Below are 19459 nucleotides of genomic sequence, written 5' to 3'. Positions count from 1 at the left end.
TGACCTGCCAGAATTTGTTATATTGGCAGTGCATCAAGAATCATGTTTCACTGTTTCAAATCAGATCTGAGTGTCTGGGAGAGTAATCCCTAGTTTGTGAAAGCAGTCAAATTGAAATCAGTGCGCCTTCTTACTTGCAGAACTGTAGTATCTTGGACAAGTTGTGATTATGTGCAGCTGCAATAATACAGAAGTCTCAGGCAAACAATAAACCCCTGTAGCTTTTCTGCAGAATTTTATTTAGATTCATTAGAATGATTAAATTGAAGCTCTTACAATGCAGTGTTTTGTCCATATAAATTATGGCATTTTGCCATGGCTAATATGGTTTCTCCTGTCTGATTTCTTATCTCTTTAATTATTCATTAGAAATATTAATTTAGACATTGAACAAGGCCACTTTGAAAACAGGGGTTTTATTTTCAATTTATTAATTTCCCTGCAGTTCAACTTGTTTCTTAGCTGAGAAGTCTTCCTCATAATAAAATACTGAATCAGCAGGCATTTCATGAGATATTCCAGTGTGGTACATCACACTTATCCACAGTGAGGTACTGTCAAAAGTGAGGAAGAAATTCAAACTGTAACAGAAACATTTCTTTCAACAAAGAGAATGAATTGACAATCTTTCAGTTCCTGTCAGATTCCAAATGAAGCCTGAACTGAATTCATGAAACAGTGTCTCAGTCATCTGTGTACCTGTAAGAATACTTGTATTGCTTGTTTACTTGTTTTTGTTTATTCTGGGTAACTATTTATTTTAAGTGTTCCATTATTTGCTTACTAGTCCTTGTAATAACATTAACTAAACAAAATTTAAATCATGCAAATAGGTTATATCACTGATGTTTGTACAAAACTTCCTGTATAAATCACTACAAATGAGAGCACTTCAAATAAAAGTGTCCCCCCAGTTTGTTCATTTGCTTTTTGGATGGACAAAAATGGCTAGCGGTTTCTAGCCATTAACAAGAGTCTGTTCAAAAGTATTTGCTTTGTGTTTTTAAATCAATTGTAAAGAACTTTACAACTTGTTATACTATTGGTTAACAGGCTGGAATTTTTAGTATGTATGCTTGTGAGGAAGGTTTTGCTACTGGAGGGAGAGATGGTTGCATTCGTTTATGGGACACCGATTTCAAACCAATTACTAAAATTGATCTCAGGGAGACTGAACAAGGATATAAAGGTAATAAGCTTATTACTTTAAAAGGTTTTGACATGACTAGACAATGGATTGTGACACAATTTTATTTAAAGTGTAAATGTCTCTGCATATTGCTGGCATTTTACTTAATGACTGTATTTACAATTAAGATCTTTCATTTTTTTCTCTTACAATGATGTAGCCTGATACAGCCAGAAGAGTTTTCCATGTTTCAGAGTATAAACAGATGCCTGTATTTGCTGTTCCACACCATGCAAATACAAGGTGATAAAAAAAACAATCACAAAAAGATAAGTGAATTAAGTTAAGCATGCTTTAATTAAATTAATTAATTGCAGTTCATTTAATTAATTGAGATTTCTGGAGGCTGATACTCAAAGATGCTGAGCATCTGAGCACTCCATTAGTCTCATTTGGAATGATAGCACTTGGCATATTTAATAGAAGTTAATACTAAAGTCTTGGCCATCGTATTTGTTGAACCTAATCAAATTTCCTATAGGCTTAGTTATCACTCTGTTTCATGATTCCACTTTCAAACCACTTGTAATCTCCATGGAGATTATCTCTGTCAAGCTCTATTAGTACTTTAGTCATTTAGGAGTTCTACAGACCAATTGGATTGAGAGTATAGCAGTCAATTTGGTGGCCTGAAATAGGCATTATATGCTTTTAGCAGCAGGCTTTGTTATGATTAATCTTAATTTCCAGTACTTCTTAACATATGTTTATAGACAGTTTTCATATTAAAATTACCATTGGAATAGTCGGCAGGCAACCAAGAAGGACTTTTTTTTTCAATTACTTGTGTTCTGGTCTGTAATCTAGTAACAAAATCATTAGGTTTATTTTTTTTATCCTACTTAGACAAGATAGGCTGATAATTCTAATACTTGCAAAACACATAGGTTTACAGTACCTAGGCACATCCGACAAGCAAACTGTCAGCAGCCTTAGTCAAACAATTTCTCTACCAGTTTGCCTACAGCAGTTTACCTGAGTGTTGACTCTCAGAAGTGGAATTTAGCTCTCAAAATTTGTCAGATAGACCCGGCTAGTAGCCCAGCGTAGTTGTGTAATTGTGGCTTACTGTGTAATTGTGGCTTAGTTTATTTTTTGTAGCCAGTGTTGTAATGTTTAGTATTAATTTCTAGAGGAAACAGTAGAAGTTGCTGATGAACATTTACAGCGGTTTAGATCAGTTAGAAATGCCTGTTAAAAATTATGGAGAGATAAGTTTGTGCATATAGGACAGACAGATCCTGTCTATCTTTGAAACTCCTGAGGCCAAGTTCTGCCACAAAAAAGGGAAGCGGTCACTACTGTAAATGAAACAAGACTGTAAAAACTATAGTTAAAGATAACTGTATTCTGCCTAAGATGAGTCCTGTATGCAGTCTGTTCATAATAAAAGTCAGAGTAATTTCTATGCAGGACTGTACAAAGAAAACAGTGCTAGAACAGGACTCTTCTACATATTCAACCTCCTCGGATCCTTGTGAAGTGATTCTGGGAGGGCGCTTTATTCTCCATATTTGAGAGACCAGAGGAGGAGCACTTGTGCTCTAACTGCTTCCTGGAATATGTCCACACTCAGTGCCAAACTGACCGTAGCTGACTTCACTTAGTTCTAATTGACTTCTGTTATCAGAACTTTGATGGAAAATTATTGCTTCAAAATAATGACTTATATTACAAAACCATAGTTTAGTCATAAAGGTCATCTACTCCTGGCACACTCTGCAAAGAACATGTAGCTATTCTTCTACAGGTTGTCTAAAGAAAGAATTCTGATCTTGATAGAGGTTAGGTTAAATGAAGGAAGTGTTAAATGGAAGAAAATTCTCATTAGAGATGCTGCTGAGTGAAAAGAGACTTAGATCAGAGCAGTTAAGTACAGAACCAGACATCATAACAGCAACTATATGGCTGAGAGACAGGCAGTACTGGTTCTTACTACCTGACTTGCTCTTTATCTTGCTATCATGGCAAAAGTTGTTCTTTTGCAGAGAGTGAATTGAGTTGTCATTTAAATTTGTATGCAAATTATAACAATTAAAAAAATATATATGTTAACTGATTTCTAAAAACTGAATTGTGAACACCATCCTAATCTTGTCTTGAAAGATTTTAAATCCTTCCATTGAATATTTGTCAAAATAAAATAATTGTCTGCATTAGTGGCAAAAATCAGATTTAAGCAAGACTGCAAAAATATATCAAAGGTGATCTGAGCATAATCATTTAGCCTAAGTAAAAAGACATAATGTGTTTGTGAAAACTGCTCTATAACTGCAGGTTTGACTGCAACAACAATGTAGGACCTTTGACTGCAACAACAAAAATACCTGTCAACCTCTTTTTTTTGCTGTCTGCATTCTTTTGTTCTTTTTCCTGTTTCATTCTTTTTTCTCTCACTGTGTTCTTTCAATGTGATATACCTCTTACTTTCCTGATACAGTCCTATTATGCCTCTTTTCTGCTGTCTTGAGTGTCATGATGATCACTTCCATTTAGTGTTTGGTGTTAAAAATTGTGGAAATTTTGTTTCATCTTCAGTTATATCAATGGCACTTATTAGTTTAAGCATATATTTAACTTCAAGCAATGGGGGTAGCCGTAATTGCTTCCCTATGGCTTTCTGTCCCTCCATTCTAATTACTTATTTCCAAAGCAGTTGGCACGGGCAGCAGCTTTCAAACTTGTAACTCCTTTCTAGGGTGCCATGAAGGGTTCTTTTCTGTAAATACTAATTCATTGGTCATCTTTACTGAGGAATACAAAAACACTTTGAAAAATAGATCTATCACCAGGAACAATCAGATCATAGACATGGCATTTAGAGTTAAGTATACATGCATATTAGCAAAAATCTGATAATAGGATATCTTCCCATGTGTTTTAGCGCTTCATAGAAGGCATGAAAAGGTGTATTTTGTATGCTCAGACTTATCAATACCAGTCTGCTACTTACAATAAAAACTTCATTCCTTGTGTGACTTTTGGTGTTTTTCAAAAGAAGACTTAAGTCAAAACTTCAGTAGAGATTTAGATAAGTCACAAAATGACATTATCAAAATTAAATGGTACTGGAAATCAACAAGATAGTAAATGCAGATTAATTTATCCTTCTCAAGAGGCAATGCTTACAATATATTTTATTTATGTGACCAAGAGTTAATTGCATAGTGTCTTCTGTTCCAAAAGATGTTAAAAGCCGGATACAGTCAGCCTTGACTACACGACAAATGGATTTTTTATTCATTCATTTTTCACAGCATCTAGACCCACTACCCAAAGTTAGAAATGTTGATATACTGAAACAGAAAATATAAGCACTGCAGGCAGTCAAGCAGCGAATGCTATCAAATCATTACTGCTTTACTTAAGTGTTCTTTGTTGTGTAGAATGACTTAACTGTATTCAGTCTTAGAGCAAGTAAAGTACGTTTCCGCTTGAGAGTTCCTCCGTGCATATCTGCTGATAGGCTTCTCTCCTTTGAAAGAAATTTTGGAATAAACACTAGTTTTCAAATGTAGACATCCATGTTGAGATACTCATTTTCGTATGTCATCGCTTGGCCTCTTAAGAGGACACTTTGTACTTATGTTAGTAAAATTCCAGCTGCAAAATAATGATCATATTTGTGGAATAAGATCAAGCTCTCTAAAAGCTATATGAAACATAACCCTGATTTTGATTTTTTTAATAATAATCAGTTTGGACAACAGCAGAAAAGTGTTATCAGTGATGATAACATGGACCAAAACTTAGCAGTTATTAATACTTTAGCCTAAATTTAAGAATTTAGGCTAACTGAGCAAGAGGTTTAGATGTGCCTCTGAATAATCACAGAATCAAAGTGACATTTTCAGAATTGTATTGACACTGAAGTGCCTGGGTTTTAAAGGAAGACAGGTGCTTGAGTTATCTAGACACTATTTAACATTTTAACTCTACAGATGATTAGCATAAACAACTGAAAATCATTTAGTTTTACTTAAAATGGAGATTCAGAAAGCCGTATATATGCTTAAAGAGATACAGGAACTTGCAGAACAAACAAAGGTAGAATAAACAAATTAGAGACTAATTACATTTTGATCTGTTATTGAAACAAATGCAAACCTGGCCTGCAATAATTAATGTCTAGCTTTCTTTTCTATGCGTTTTATTAATGCATATTTATTAAATTAGTTCTATAGAACTATATGAATGAATTACAGAAATCTATAAATATAATGTAAATATACATCTCAGACTTACGAAATGCAAACATCACCCTATCATCTCTTTCCTCATACAAGTTTTATAGCATTATAATACCTCTGAGTTCAGGGCAGCTGTCTCTATATTGGTGTTGATAAGGCTTCAGGATCAGTTCTATTGAAATACCAGATTTCTATGGAATTGATTTAATTTTGACAATATTTTCTATTCCTTTATTTGTTGTTGAATATCTATGATTAAATAATTTGCAATAAAACTAAAATCTCAGCAGTCATAGGAGTGATGAGTTAGTTTTTTTGTTACTGTTAGCTTGTGTTAAAACTCTGAGAATGATACGTAGAAATACATGGCAGAACTTAAGGATGGTAAACAGAAAACTGCATTTGAGTCAGCTTCTGTCATAAATTGTCCTGTGCATTCTAATAACTCCTTAGTAATTTTTTTTCTTGCCTAAGCTATTTCTAGTGATAGAACCACTGAAATTTGAATTACATTTGAGATTGCAAGAGCTATTTTATTTAAATATGCTAAAAAAGTAAAGTCACAAGACTTCAGTCACAGAAACCTTGTGCAATCTAAAATTTAGACTATCTTTAAGTCATGTAAAATTAAATTGTTTTTTAAAGTAATTCCCAAGTTCTAAGCTAAGCACAAGAACTTGATCCCTTGAGAAATTGAACACTGTAGCTTGTATGCCAGGCAACAAGAATGGTGGGCACTCAGCATTTTCTCAGGATCGAGCCTTGTGTCTCTTGGCATCTCTTTTTGTGTAGCATCAAGATGGTTCAACAGAACAGTTTTGAAATTAAATTAGCTGTAATGTATTCTAGAACTTTAAATTCAAAATGTAATAGTTGTTACAAATTAACTCTTAAAGTCATTATGACCTTCACTGTATTGAGTATCACTTTGTCTCATCATTGCCATTAATCCAAGATTATTTTGTCCCGTCAGGTTTGTCCATCCGAAGTGTCTGTTGGAAAGCAGACAGACTTTTAGCAGGGACGCAGGACAGTGAAATATTTGAGGTGTTAGTAAGAGAGAGAGATAAACCCATGCTGATTATGCAGGGTCACTGTGAAGGGGAACTCTGGGCCCTTGCAGTTCATCCAAAGAAGCCTTTAGCTGTCACAGGCAGTGATGATCGATCTGTACGGTAAGGCTAGAACTTGTTTGTTTTCTTATGTTCATGTACACAATGTTTTAACCAATACCAATTTGACATATTTGTAATTTATTTAAAAACAGTTGTCAGGTGTCATAGTGAATTAGAATTTTCAGAAATTCATAACAGATTTTCTCATCTTCTATTTAGACTCCATTAAGACAGTGCTTTTTTCTGTATATTCCTTAGCATCATCAGTCCTCAGATCTGTGCTGCACATATCATATAAAATTAATCAGAATTTGTGTTCAAAATCTTAGGTTTAAAAACACCTTTGGCCAGTTTTACGCAGCAGATATCTGACTCAGTCAGAGTGTTTAGAAATTTTGATCAAAACCCAATTCAATTGAAGTGCTATAAAATTAGATTAATAAAAATATACTGTTTTGTCAGTATGAAAGAAGGTCTTCCAGACGTTTAGTTGTAGGGCTTGCACCTCCAGCTGTTGCAGCAGAGATTTGAATTTTGTATATGTATTTGAAGAGGTTGTCACAGTGTCAAGGATGTTTCTTTTCCTATCCCTGTTAAAATCTGACCAATTGATAAACCTCTGAAAAAACTAAGTATTTCTATATGCTTAGTAATACTTGGTAAAATTTGAAGGTTGCATTCTTCTAAGATTCACCTGTACTGAACATACTCCATACCCACATAGTTGTTGTAAATCATCTCAGCTGGGCATAGTCACTGCCCTACTTATTTACCTGAGGTTAAAGAGATTGAGCAAAACCTTTCTTAGTGTTCTTTTCCTGCCGAAGATGCCTGTAGGGCATGGAGAGTCTTTTGGGAGACCTGGCTCTTTTGTGGCAGTCTCCTCAGTCTTTCCTCAGAATTGTCATTCTGCCCTTGAAACAAACCACATTTTTGTGATTGCATGCTGCTGTTTGTAGCACATGCATACAATGGGGTTCATGATAGCTTGGTTTCTCAAGCAGTTTCCCCTAATGTGCTCCTTAAGGGTTTCTTCTGACAGTGTTATCATGTTCTCTAACCTCTTCATCAGCTTTTTCTTCCATCCTGCACCAGATAGATGATGACTGCTTTTCTCTTCATCTTACGTAGATGATTTGATAACATATTTTTTTACATCTACCCCAGGCAGCTAGCAGGCAATTTTTCAGTTTTTACTGATTACTGGTCAGCTTATCCCAGAAACATACCTATGGTTTCTACCATTTGGCCATATTGCAATGGGGAAACCAGTCTCCTAGCACACATGCAGCTTCTAATTTATCCTCCTTCAAATTCCATATTATAATTCACACCTGCCTTGAAGTCTGCTGGTCAACTGGAATTTCTCTCTTTCCATTTCCTTTCTACCTTTTCATTTGTACTAGTTTCCTATTCCTGCCATTTCTCATCTCTTTCTAACCATAATTAAAATCCAACATATGAAACTAGTAAAACTGTGCCAGTTGTTCACAATGGTAATGTTATCTTCCTCCCATTTCCTACACATTACTAATTTTTATTTCAGTTTGTTAACCCTTAAAGGCAGGGATGGTCTCTTCTCTTTGGGTTTATCTGCACAGTCTTGCAGGCAGACACAAGTTCATGCTGCCTGCGTTCTAATAGGAGGTGAGCCAGTTCTGAACCAAAGGCTACAAAGCTGCCGTTAATTTGCTAGTGCTTTCAAGGTAATAAGCCATTCTAAGGGCCCGGACATACTATCATGGACTCATCTCTTGGCTAGCATGGTAATACAACTCTGGTTTGGAGCTGGATAATGTCCTGCGCAACAAAGAATGCTTGGAACAAACTTGTGCTCATCTAAAAAAGACATGCTGTTTGTGCACATAAACCATTAATTAGTAACAATCTTTTTCATTTTTATTGTTGTTGGTATTGCTAGATCCTTTAATATTGTGAATCAATAAAATGTTCATTTATTAATATTACAGGTATTGTGCTGCATGTCAACACTTACCCATTTAGATGTTTAAGCATTTGAGAATGTGGGCTTTGAATTCTAATTCAGACCATACTATCTTTTCATATGCTAATACTTCATGTGAGGAATTCCAATGGAAAATATAAAAATTGGGATATTTTAAGTAAGATAAAAAATATACAAAAGAATTTTCCTAGTTGTTTTTTTATTATTCATTTATTTTAAGGAGTTCAAGACTACAGGTTTAGGTCAATTAAGCAGTCTTAGCCACATATACAAGGAGTTAGATTAATAATTTTGGAACTGAAAGTTAATTTTATTAATAAAAAGGATTTTCCATAATAGAAGGGGAAACTCCAGCTGTTCCAAATTTGTAGAATGTAAATATGCATTTGCCAAATTTGTAGAATGTTGATATATGTTATCACAAGTATCAGGGAAACGACGTGTCTTGAGTTTGTTTACAACTCCGTGCATCCCTAATATTATAAGCTTTTATCATAAAATTGAATTGACAGGAATGTTTCTACATTGTCTGTTTTCTTTATTGTGTGGGAGGTTTTAGTTTTTGGTTATCACATTCTTTTCAAAGAATAACTAGAATATACATATAAATTATTTTATAAATAAATTTATTTAGTGGGTCATATCATGTTTTTATTTCTGAGTGTGTAAATGCAAAATACTTCTATAGATTTAAGGGGATTTACTCTCTATTCGCCTCAGTGTAGCTGAGGGAAGACTCTAGCCTAATACATTACTTTTGCTCTGTGGACATCATACATACCTCTTTGTAATGCAGTGATATATTGTTTAGCTGCAGGACCACTGAGTAGGTACTGTTCTGGCAGAACATCTCTGCTGTACTTGTCTGTCTTTCTGGAATAATCTGTGTTTCTGTATCCCTGCATTCATAAGATTGATACAGAATCCTATTTTTATATGAACCATTTTGAGTATTTATAGCTCTGAGTTTTTGTGCAGCACTGTTGTGCAAGTGAGTGAAATAAGCCAGCAGTAAAGTTTCTGTTTTCAGCTCTGGCTTTTTCTGCTTATCAAGTGGTTGCTAAATAAGTGTTCTGGGAGGCTGTAATCAGTATGTGCTCCAATAAATAAAATCATGTGCCAGGTGTATGACAGAAAAAACTGGAATATTTACTAAGAAAATGATGTTTCATGAGCCTGTTGTTTTTTTAAAAAAACTGAATCATTTAAACAAGTGCATAAGAAAATTGCTGAAGACTGGCAAAAAGTCTTTGCCTTATTAGAAAATACACACACTTTTTATACAATAAGAGCTTATTAATCTAGATTTTTCAAAAACAACATGCATAAGCAAACTTATGGTTGTGTGTCAGTTTTGGGCAAAAATGCCTGCACATGTGCAAATGCATTTTTTTTTTTGGTGCAAAATATAAAGCTGTTGTTTGGAATTATCCTTCCATTAATTCAAAACTGTTTATTTTAGAAAACAGATGTATTCAGCTCACACTTCCATGTATAAAAGTTGCTCTTTGAGATATTGGACAATGTGATTCAGGTGAAAGCAACTGTTTTGGAGGCAAACTTTAGCCTGACATTTTTTTTGAAATATTTCCAAATCCTTCCTGGTTCATTCCCTGTTGTAGTGGGCACTCCTAGCCTCTCTGTTGCAAAGCTGCTAAGAATCTTGAATCTGAGCCCTCCTTATGTTTTTTCTTTGAAAATAGTTCTAGCATCCCATTTCTGTTTTTTTCATTTCAACCGTTTTTCACAGAGATGCCTTTTCCGAGTTGTTTCTGATCTTTGAGCCCTCTCAGCCGAAGAGGAAGCCAGCATCTTACAGGGATGTTGATTCTAGATTGACCCTAATCATATGATCCTGCCAAGTCCCAAAGGGATTCTGCTTGAAAAGAAATTCCCAGGTCATGGAATACCATCCTTTCTCAATATGGGCAATCAAATAACATAACCTTTTTCCAAATTTATCGAACTCTATCTTTTCTTACTTGAAAACTGTATCAAAATGTTACTCCTGCTGCGTTAGAAACCTCCTCCTCCTTTTCGGGCTATATTCATGTTCTGTTTATGCTATTTGTTCTAGTGTTAGCATGGTTGTTCCTTCTGTATAACTTGTTCTCATTCTTTGATTATTATCCTACTGATAATAATACTGATGTTATCCTGCAGATAACTTTGATGATTATGTACTGTATTTTTCAATGCAATATTACCCCTTCCCAGCTTTTATCTCACTAAGGTATAAAAGTTAAACTGTTCTGGTCTTTAATGTGATACAATCATCATTCTCTTGATCATCATAGTAAACTTTCCTTGTATCTGTTCCTATTTTTATTCCATTTTCCTGAGATAATTTGTAAAGAATATGCCAGATGAGTTCTCACTTTGTGTTGTGTATTTTTGTTTTTATGTATCTGCTGACATAGCACCCAGGATATATTTTAGAATCAAATTTCCTTTTTCCTGTCTGCAACTCATTCATAGAGCATAGTGATTCTGTGATGGAAAGGTAGTGTGAGCTCTTGTTCCTTTTTGCTGGTTTCTCTTGTGGTACCTTAAACCTACAGGACAGTTCTAGATATAAGGATCTGAAAGAATGTACTTTGAACTGGTTAAATTTCCTTCAATGTCTATTTGTTTCATCCTCAGGAAATACCTGTATCTTCCAACATGATAATCAACATCTGGGTTCACAATGTCTCCCAACTTGCTGTCCATAGCAAATTTCATGAACATTCTCATCTTTTATGCCAGAGTCTTTAGTGACAGTGAAACTATTAAATGTTATTCCAAACCTTGTATGTAGAAATCCCAGTAGTATCTTCCATGTGGCCTAATAGTTCCTTTTTGTAAAGCTTACTGTAAAACTTTTTCCAGCACTATCTTACAGGTTTTGTACTAATCATCATTTTCTTGAATTTAACTAATAATCACATATGCTACTATTCAAATAGTTTACATTGTTCTATTAATCTTTTAGAAATACATTAGATTTACCTCATTGCTGGCTATTGCTGACTTAACGTTTCCATCCCAAGTAGCATGTCTTCCATACTTTCAACTATTCTTTAAAATTTCTTCTAAGTCTTAACGTACTGCTGAGATGTGAATAACTGGCTTGTAGTGATCTGGGAAACTCTTTCTACTTGCTCTTAAAATATAGATAAAATGTTTGCTTTTCCTCATTTTTGGCATGTTTTTAATTGATTTTTTTTTTAATTTAAAATGTTGCAAATGAGCATGCAATATTGTCTACTAGTTCATTCATGGTTATGACAAGAAATTTTTTCCCCATGATTTAAATATTTATGCTCCTTGAGTATTGCTTTCACTTGCAATGAAAATTTCAGACCAATCTGTCTTGGTGCTCTCTGTCTATAGAAAACTGCATTTTTTAATTTTGCATCTAGGAGAATTGTATTATATCAAGTAAATAGAGTCTAGAGATAATTCAAAATCATTGTGTCATTTAGCTTGAGTCTCTTCCTTCTCTTCTGCTATCACAGATCTGTGTTCAGGTCTTAGATCCCATCCCTGCTAGAACTGGGGGCAGTAAATACTCCTCTATTCTGAAAGAAATTTGAATCTAGAACTCCACCTGAAGGTGTCTGAAAGCTTCATTCATGTTATATGCCGGGAAGTTCAGCACCGCTGTCAGAAAATTCTGTCTCTATGTATTGATTTAGGCAGGCATTAAACACCCGCTTTCTTTCCTAGATTAATAAGCAGATTTCAGTTTTTGAAAGTGTGTTTCTGTATGTCCATTGGCTCATGGATTTTTCAATAGAGTTGGACATTTCATTTTTACTCTCAATGATATTGAAATATTATGAAGTCAGGAAAAATCTGCTCTTGCTCTCAATATCCTTTGATGCAGATTATGGAGTCTTGCTGACCATGCCTTGATAGCGCGTTGCAATATGGAAGAAGCCGTGCGCAGTGTGTCTTTCAGTCCTGATGGGTCGCAGTTAGCACTTGGAATGAAAGATGGCTCCTTCATTGTTCTTAGAGTAAGGTAAGATGAGAGAACTTGAACCTCATGCAAGCAGTTTGTTTTTCCAAGTAGCTCAAGACTACATTATAAAGTCTTCTATTCCTATAAAAACTATTAGGTATTTTGTCAGAAAAAATATTGAGCAAAAATTGAACATATGCTTCAAAAATAGCACTTGGTATTTTAAGAGGCGGTAGTCTGGCAGTGAGTAGCAAACCTATGTTTTATTTAGATTCAGAATATTAGCTTTTAGTAATGATGTTGATAAGCTTAAAATTTTCAAGTTTGACTTTTTTCTTCTGTTTATTCTGAAATTATACAAATACTCTGTGAAAAGAAACACATAATAGACACAACACAGTTTTGAGACGCATCTCCTTGATCCTATAGCTCATTTCCCTCCATGACTCCTAGGCAAAATAGTCCCTTCAGGGACCGAAAGACATTTTTAAAGTATTCGCAAGATATTTGCAGATTTTGCTTCCATTTTAAATGACAAACCTTTTTTTCTTGACTAAATCTTATATGGTGCGCATTTTCTGACTGCAGTACCATTTTGGAAAACCTACAAAGGCAGGTGGAACATAAAACTGGATGGGAGGTGGAGTGGGGCTGGAGGTGAAAGAGCCAACCAAATTGCATAATTTCAAAGCACATAACCAATTTTCGTTGATACCTAGAAGAGATTACTGCTTCTTTTAACTTTAATTCATATCTTTGGTAAACGTATACCTGAAATACTTTAAACTAATCGCTAATAGGAAGGAAAAGCCTGTAAACAATGGAAGATCTGTGAAAACTGCTGTAATGTATTGACATGAATCTTTCTGATCTGATGCTTTTGAATTCTTGACTGTGAAGGATCTGAATCTAAGGAAGAGTCCAGAGACTGGTTCTATTATCAGTGTTTAATAATAACAGAGAACTAAGAGAACTTATTATTGCCAACATGCTTTTTAAAGAAAAAATGGCTATGAATAAATAGTTTTCCCAACAAAATTTCTGTTGTCACTGACATTTTGGAGTTCCTTTGTAAACAAATATGACTAGGCTTTTTAATTTGTAACTAATGTCCAAAACTTTAATTTCTAACAATTTTTTCCTGACCTGAGCACCTGTTTTATTAACCTTTGCATTCATACCACCACATCCCAGAAATCTCTTTCTTTCTTTAGTTGTTGAGGATTCTCCTTTCTGGACTGTTTTTACAGTTCTATGTATCAGCATTTTAAAGAAATCTTAACAAAATATCTTTTATTATTATAAGTTATAAAGATATTATTTTTATGAATTCAAGTATTTTCATAAATTCGATGCCAATAGCAGTAATTAATTAAAGTAGAAGCCAAGAAAAACATTTAAAAAGATTAAAATGGAGCATTAACAAAAGCATGACACCTGTGGGAGTCATTTCCTTACATCCCAAACATATAATCTGGTGTGAATTGTCCTTATAAATCCAAAATCAATGCCATTGGGAATTGGCTCATCATTCAGTCAGTTCACATGGAAGATATTTTTTTAAATTTTAATTATTATCTCAAAGCCAAAGAATTTGGGTAAGTCTTCTGCCAGAATTCTCTCTGCATTCACTAGAATTGGGGGGGTTTATTCCTTGATAGAGTAGGGGTTTATATCAACCATAATTTGGGTAGGGAAGAATTGGATATTTTTCATAAAGCTAGACTGTATAGCTTTTTTTTGAAACAAGGTGACAGTACAAGTGTTGTCACTCCTCTGTTTTTCCACTAGAAATAAAAAGAACAAGAAAAATATAACACATTGTTCATGGCATGTGTGATTAACCTTACCTAATTTTATCTGTCTAATTGTTAGCTTCCAAATTAAACTGTTTTTCTGTGTTCCCAAAAGAGTCAATGTTGAGAAATAGGTCTCTAAAAGGCCATTTCAATGGGGTATTGTGAAAGACAGGGTAACTGCTCTTTAGATGGAACTCTTTCCATTGCCCATCTAAAAGAATTGAAGTCTAGTCTAGTTTATAGTAAACAACTAAGAATTTTACAGCTAAAATTTGGTGAATAGAGTGAACTAAGTCATTGACAGGTACAATTTTTTCTACCTTTTGTTTTAAGCATATGCTTATAACCAATGAAAACAGAAGGAGCATTTCAAAAAAAATTTTTTTCTGAAATCTGTTTTCTCTCTACAAAGTATTCAGAGTACCTGTCTTCATATTTGTCTTAAATATTTGTGGATTGTATGTTCTCAAGTCTACAGTTTACATTTTCACTATTGATTCTTGCAGAGACATGACAGAGGTAGTTCATATTAAAGACCGAAAAGAAGTAATCCATGAAATGAAATTTTCACCAGATGGGTCTTACCTTGCTGTGGGTTCTAATGATGGCCCAGTGGATATCTATGCGGTTGCTCAGCGGTACAAAAAAATCGGAGAGTGCAACAAATCCTCTAGTTTTATTACTCATATTGACTGGTCTATGGATAGTAAATTCTTGCAAACCAATGATGGTGCAGGAGAAAGACTGTTCTACAAGATGCCTTGTAAGTTTACAAAAGCTCAACAGTTTACATGTTATGAACAAGTAAACTTTCGTGTTGTTGTGAAGAGAACAAGTGTGATATAAATAGTAAATCTAAAAGCAGAGTTTCTTGACTGTACCTTACATAAATACCTGTTGTTTGTTTTTAAAATGTGTATTCACAGTATATACCCACCTTCGGCTCTGGTTAAGTAAGAGCTCCTTTTGCATTTGTATTCATGTAAAATTGTATGTTTTTATATACCAATTAACTATTTTACAGATTGACTCACTTCAGAACTAAATTTTGGTTCATAAATAACTACCAAAGCATGTCTGTCCCAGTGCATTTCCTTCAAATGATGAATAATTCCAGAGTTAATCATTAAAACATTTCTGAAAATTTAATAACTGGAAATGGGAGAATGGTTTGGGTTAACTTAAAGTGCTGATAAAATGATGATGTTTTCAATGTCAGTCAGAGGTCTTACCATTATACAGATCAAACTGGTGAGCACACAAGAGAAGTCCAGAACTGTATCAGCAACAGCAGTGCCTGGACTAGCACAGCCAAAACTACAGTAAAGAGTTTTAAAGAATTTAAATGATTTAGAGATGCCACAGTGTGGTGTCACCCATGTTATCCCAATACCTTTTTTTCATTATTGGGACAAGTCTCATGACTATAAGAAGCTCTAACAGTTTGTAATGGCAGTGTAGAATGGGATTAGAATGAAAGTATAAAATGCATATTCATTTGTGATCTGCAGCAAGATTTATTTTCACCCCAATAAGTTAATCTATACCGATTGTATTATGTTGAATATTTTTCCATATATATTTGAAAGGTTACATTTTTCATATGCTGCTATGGCCTTCAACTGCAGTTATATATACATATATACACACACACACACACACACACATATATATATATATATATATATGTATGCCCTATACTTAGCACAATGTGCTTGCAATCGTGCTTGACACCTCTGAGGAATACAATCCTGTAAAAACGTTTTTAATTGATCTGTAACAGAATGATAAATACTTGATTTATTCTTATCCTTAATTGAGAATATTTTTTAGTATTTAGAAGAATCTGCCAGAGAAAGGAAGAGAATTTTAGGAGTAAGATTTTGTTTTCATCTAAGCTATTTCAGCAACATTCTTAGTGTGGGGAATCAGGTCTGTATCTTTCTTACCAAATTAGAGGTTAATTACGAAATTGACTGACTGGCTGCATATTGTCTCTTTGAAAGGCAGCTACTTCTGGCTTCTAGCACATACTCGGCTTAATTCAAAATCTGAATTTCTACTGGCCCTATACTGAAATAAGATTTCATCAGAAGTAAAGTACAAGTGATTTAAACCTTTCTTCACTGTCATTACAGTGTTAATTTAAATGTGAACAGTTCAACTGGATTCACTTAAGGTTTCTAAAGTCTTATCTTCTCTATTCCTTTTTCTCTATAAGAAACAAGAATAGTTGGAGAATACATTGTTTTTAAGAAATGATGGTTGTTTAGATAACTATTAATGAGTCGTGCATAGATAAAATCCAAGGCACATTAAATTAAGCAAATCCATCACATATTTAGAGTGAGAAGTTTTAGTCGTGTTTGATTAACATTTATATTAAAAGCCTGGAATAATCTATCAACAAGAAATCCATTGGACTGCACATCACTTTATATCATTCTGGAATGAAACTTAGAAAGATTCTGTCTGTTTTTAGCAGTTTCAAAAGCAAAAGTATTACTGTGAGTTAATTTCAAATAGTACCTGTAAATTCCATCTAGATTTATCACAAAGTCATAATATATCCAGTTAGCTATAAAATTTTCTCCATTATTAAAGAAGTACCACAGACTCATTGATTCACTGAATATTCAAATTTCAACGACATTGAATAAACAGGACTAACAATTGCTACTAACACATTTCAAAATTCGTTATTTCATAATTTACGTTAGTATTGTTAATCATATAGCACTTATATTCAGGTTAAGGAACACTTAAAGGTGTTCTAGGAATTCGTAGTACATAAGTGTACTTTTTCTTGAAAATGCTTCTTTAGTAGAAGTGATGGGGAAGTGTGTTTTCTCACCTTAGCATTTTTACTCACAGCAGTGTTATAATTGTTAATGTTAGTGATCTGCACAAAAATCACAAATATGAGATTATATTCATAAAATTTCGAATTATTTCTTTTATGTATTGAAACTAAACAAACTTAATGCCTAGAAAAATATACGAATAACTGTGAAGAAAGAAAAGGAGGTTTACTGAAAAACAGATGATGAAACAGCGTATTTACTTGCATATTTTCAGCTGGGAAGCATGTAACTAGCAAAGATGAGATCAAAGGAGTTCATTGGACCTCATGGACCTGTGTGATAGGATCCGAAGTGAATGGAATTTGGCCAAAATATACAAATATTACAGATGTCAACTCTGTGGATGGAAATTATAACAGCTCAGTGCTAGTGACTGGAGATGATTTTGGACTGGTTAAATTATTCAGATTTCCATGCCTAAAGAAAGGTAAGACTGTGCTTTGTGTTTCTGAAGACTACAATGGTAAGCCTCCTGTTATATGTGTATATATTACACTAATGTTATGCTAATATAATAATGAATACTCTTATTTAATTTCCTCAAGATACCTGTTCATAGTTTTGATGAAAGCTAATGAAAGTTAAAGTTACACAACTATGAGACTATGTTTTGCTGATTCTAAAATGATTATTTCATGTGTGTGATGTTTCTGTGGAGTGGCTGTTGTTTTACATTTTTATAACACTTGTTACAGACCATTTTTTAATGAGATAATACTTGCCACTTTGCAACACAGTTTGCTTGCTTTTCTTTATTTATTTTTAGACCTTTGACATTTAGTGGAATTTTCATGTTTTACCATCTGGAAAATGCCTGCTAACATAAATGGGCTATTACTCTTGTATAATATCTTTCTAAAAACGTCCTATCAAAAATAATCCCAGAGCAAGGTTAATATGTATATCTTTTTTGAATAAGAGAAGTTGCATTCTGTCCTTTGGTATTAAAATTTTTCTTTGTGTTGTATTAACACACAGGAATTCAGTTCTTAATTATTTTGTATGTTAATATGTTTTTACCTTTAAAAATAGAGTATATGCCTTCTTCATTTATCTGAACACCTGTAGTTTTATTAAATCAGTAATATGCAATCATTGTTTGTATATAATGCTTTAATTTCAAGACAGTGTCACTGAAAAATGACTCTTGACTCTTGCCTATACTTTTTATATTCTTTTATTTCCTTACTATATGATTTATTCTGTAAAGCTTGGTAGCACTTTTTAATGTTAAAGAAATACACAAAAAAGCTTATGTTGGCTCATATCTATAGAGTTGAAAAAATCTTATGGAATCTAAGCGTTTAAAAATTGCAAACATAGGTATGTGCACGTGCATAAATTATATGTGTAAAATATGAGTATCTTTTAATTTTTCAAATTTATATTCTGCTTTACTTTATGTGTTACTATAACAAAATGATACAGACCATGTAAAAATGTTCTACATGTGTTTCCCCAAATTAGAAAGCCTGTCCTTTCAAGCATATTTTGTCTGCATATAAATTGCCATTTTCATTGGTACCATTCACTGCAGCAAATAATTGGGTCAGGTAATGTTGAATTTCTGTTGAAATATTTCTAGCAGAGATCACTGATATGCAACCATCTATTTTCCTCTTTTACAAAATATGCAAAGTATGTATTAGAAGAGAATCAGAGATTCTATTGTAACTGTAAACTGAATAGAAATTTTGCTTTTCTTTCTTTACAAGAATCACTCAATAGGAGCAGTGAGTCCTCCTAGTCAGTGGAGAGCACATTATATAGGCAGTAGTTATGTGGCCTAATGGTATTTACATTAATGCAGATAGAATGACGTTTACAGTCAGTTTCTGAATCTGTATTCTTGTTGAATAACATACTTGATAAGCCATAAGAAAGCTGAGCATAAAGCATGTCATTTTTTCTTAAGACTTTCATCTGTGCAGGAAGACTGACTCCTCTTCATTATTCTCAAACTGAAGGCAGAGGGTATTTCCAATGCTACTTGACTACGCTCATTATAATGGACTTTTTTAGTAACCACTGCCTGCGGAGCAGTTGCAAGTAGTGGGCAGGATGGGGCAGCACACTTCATACAAAGGCATCACTACCGGATCCTTCCTAGGCCTGTAGCATGTCAGCAGCAGGAGATGAAATGTTAGTATGGAGACTTAAAGCAAAATTATGATGATGTACAGTCATATTGAAAAATACTCAAGATAAGCAGATATTTCAGAAAACTTACCCTATATTTAGAAGGGAAGAATGAGTAACGTTATTCAACAGGATGCTGTTTCACACTGACAGAAACTCTAGGTAGGAGCAGTTAATGTGACTGACAGCAGGTGCAGCAAGGCAGTAGTCAAACAGTAAGGGATAATGTTTAAAACTTTCAGGAGTCT

The 19459-nt window shown here is 33.9% G+C and overlaps 1 protein-coding gene across 2 annotated transcripts in view; it reads left to right on the top strand.

The window, feature by feature from the left end:
* EML6 (EMAP like 6) overlaps positions 1 to 19459 on the top strand; it is a 147566-nt gene that overhangs the window by 61599 nt on the left and 66508 nt on the right. For both annotated transcript variants that reach the window (XM_062571667.1, XM_062571668.1), the window contains exons 6-10: positions 1054 to 1189; positions 6353 to 6554; positions 12332 to 12469; positions 14715 to 14971; positions 17287 to 17499. In XM_062571667.1, coding sequence (XP_062427651.1) covers positions 1054 to 1189; positions 6353 to 6554; positions 12332 to 12469; positions 14715 to 14971; positions 17287 to 17499 — 946 coding nt within the window. The remainder of the gene's footprint in view (positions 1 to 1053; positions 1190 to 6352; positions 6555 to 12331; positions 12470 to 14714; positions 14972 to 17286; positions 17500 to 19459) is intronic.

The sequence above is a fragment of the Rhea pennata genome, chromosome 3 (assembly GCF_028389875.1).
Source record: "Rhea pennata isolate bPtePen1 chromosome 3, bPtePen1.pri, whole genome shotgun sequence".
Lineage (NCBI taxonomy): Eukaryota > Metazoa > Chordata > Aves > Rheiformes > Rheidae > Rhea > Rhea pennata.
This window is presented reverse-complemented; position numbering and strand designations above follow the sequence as displayed.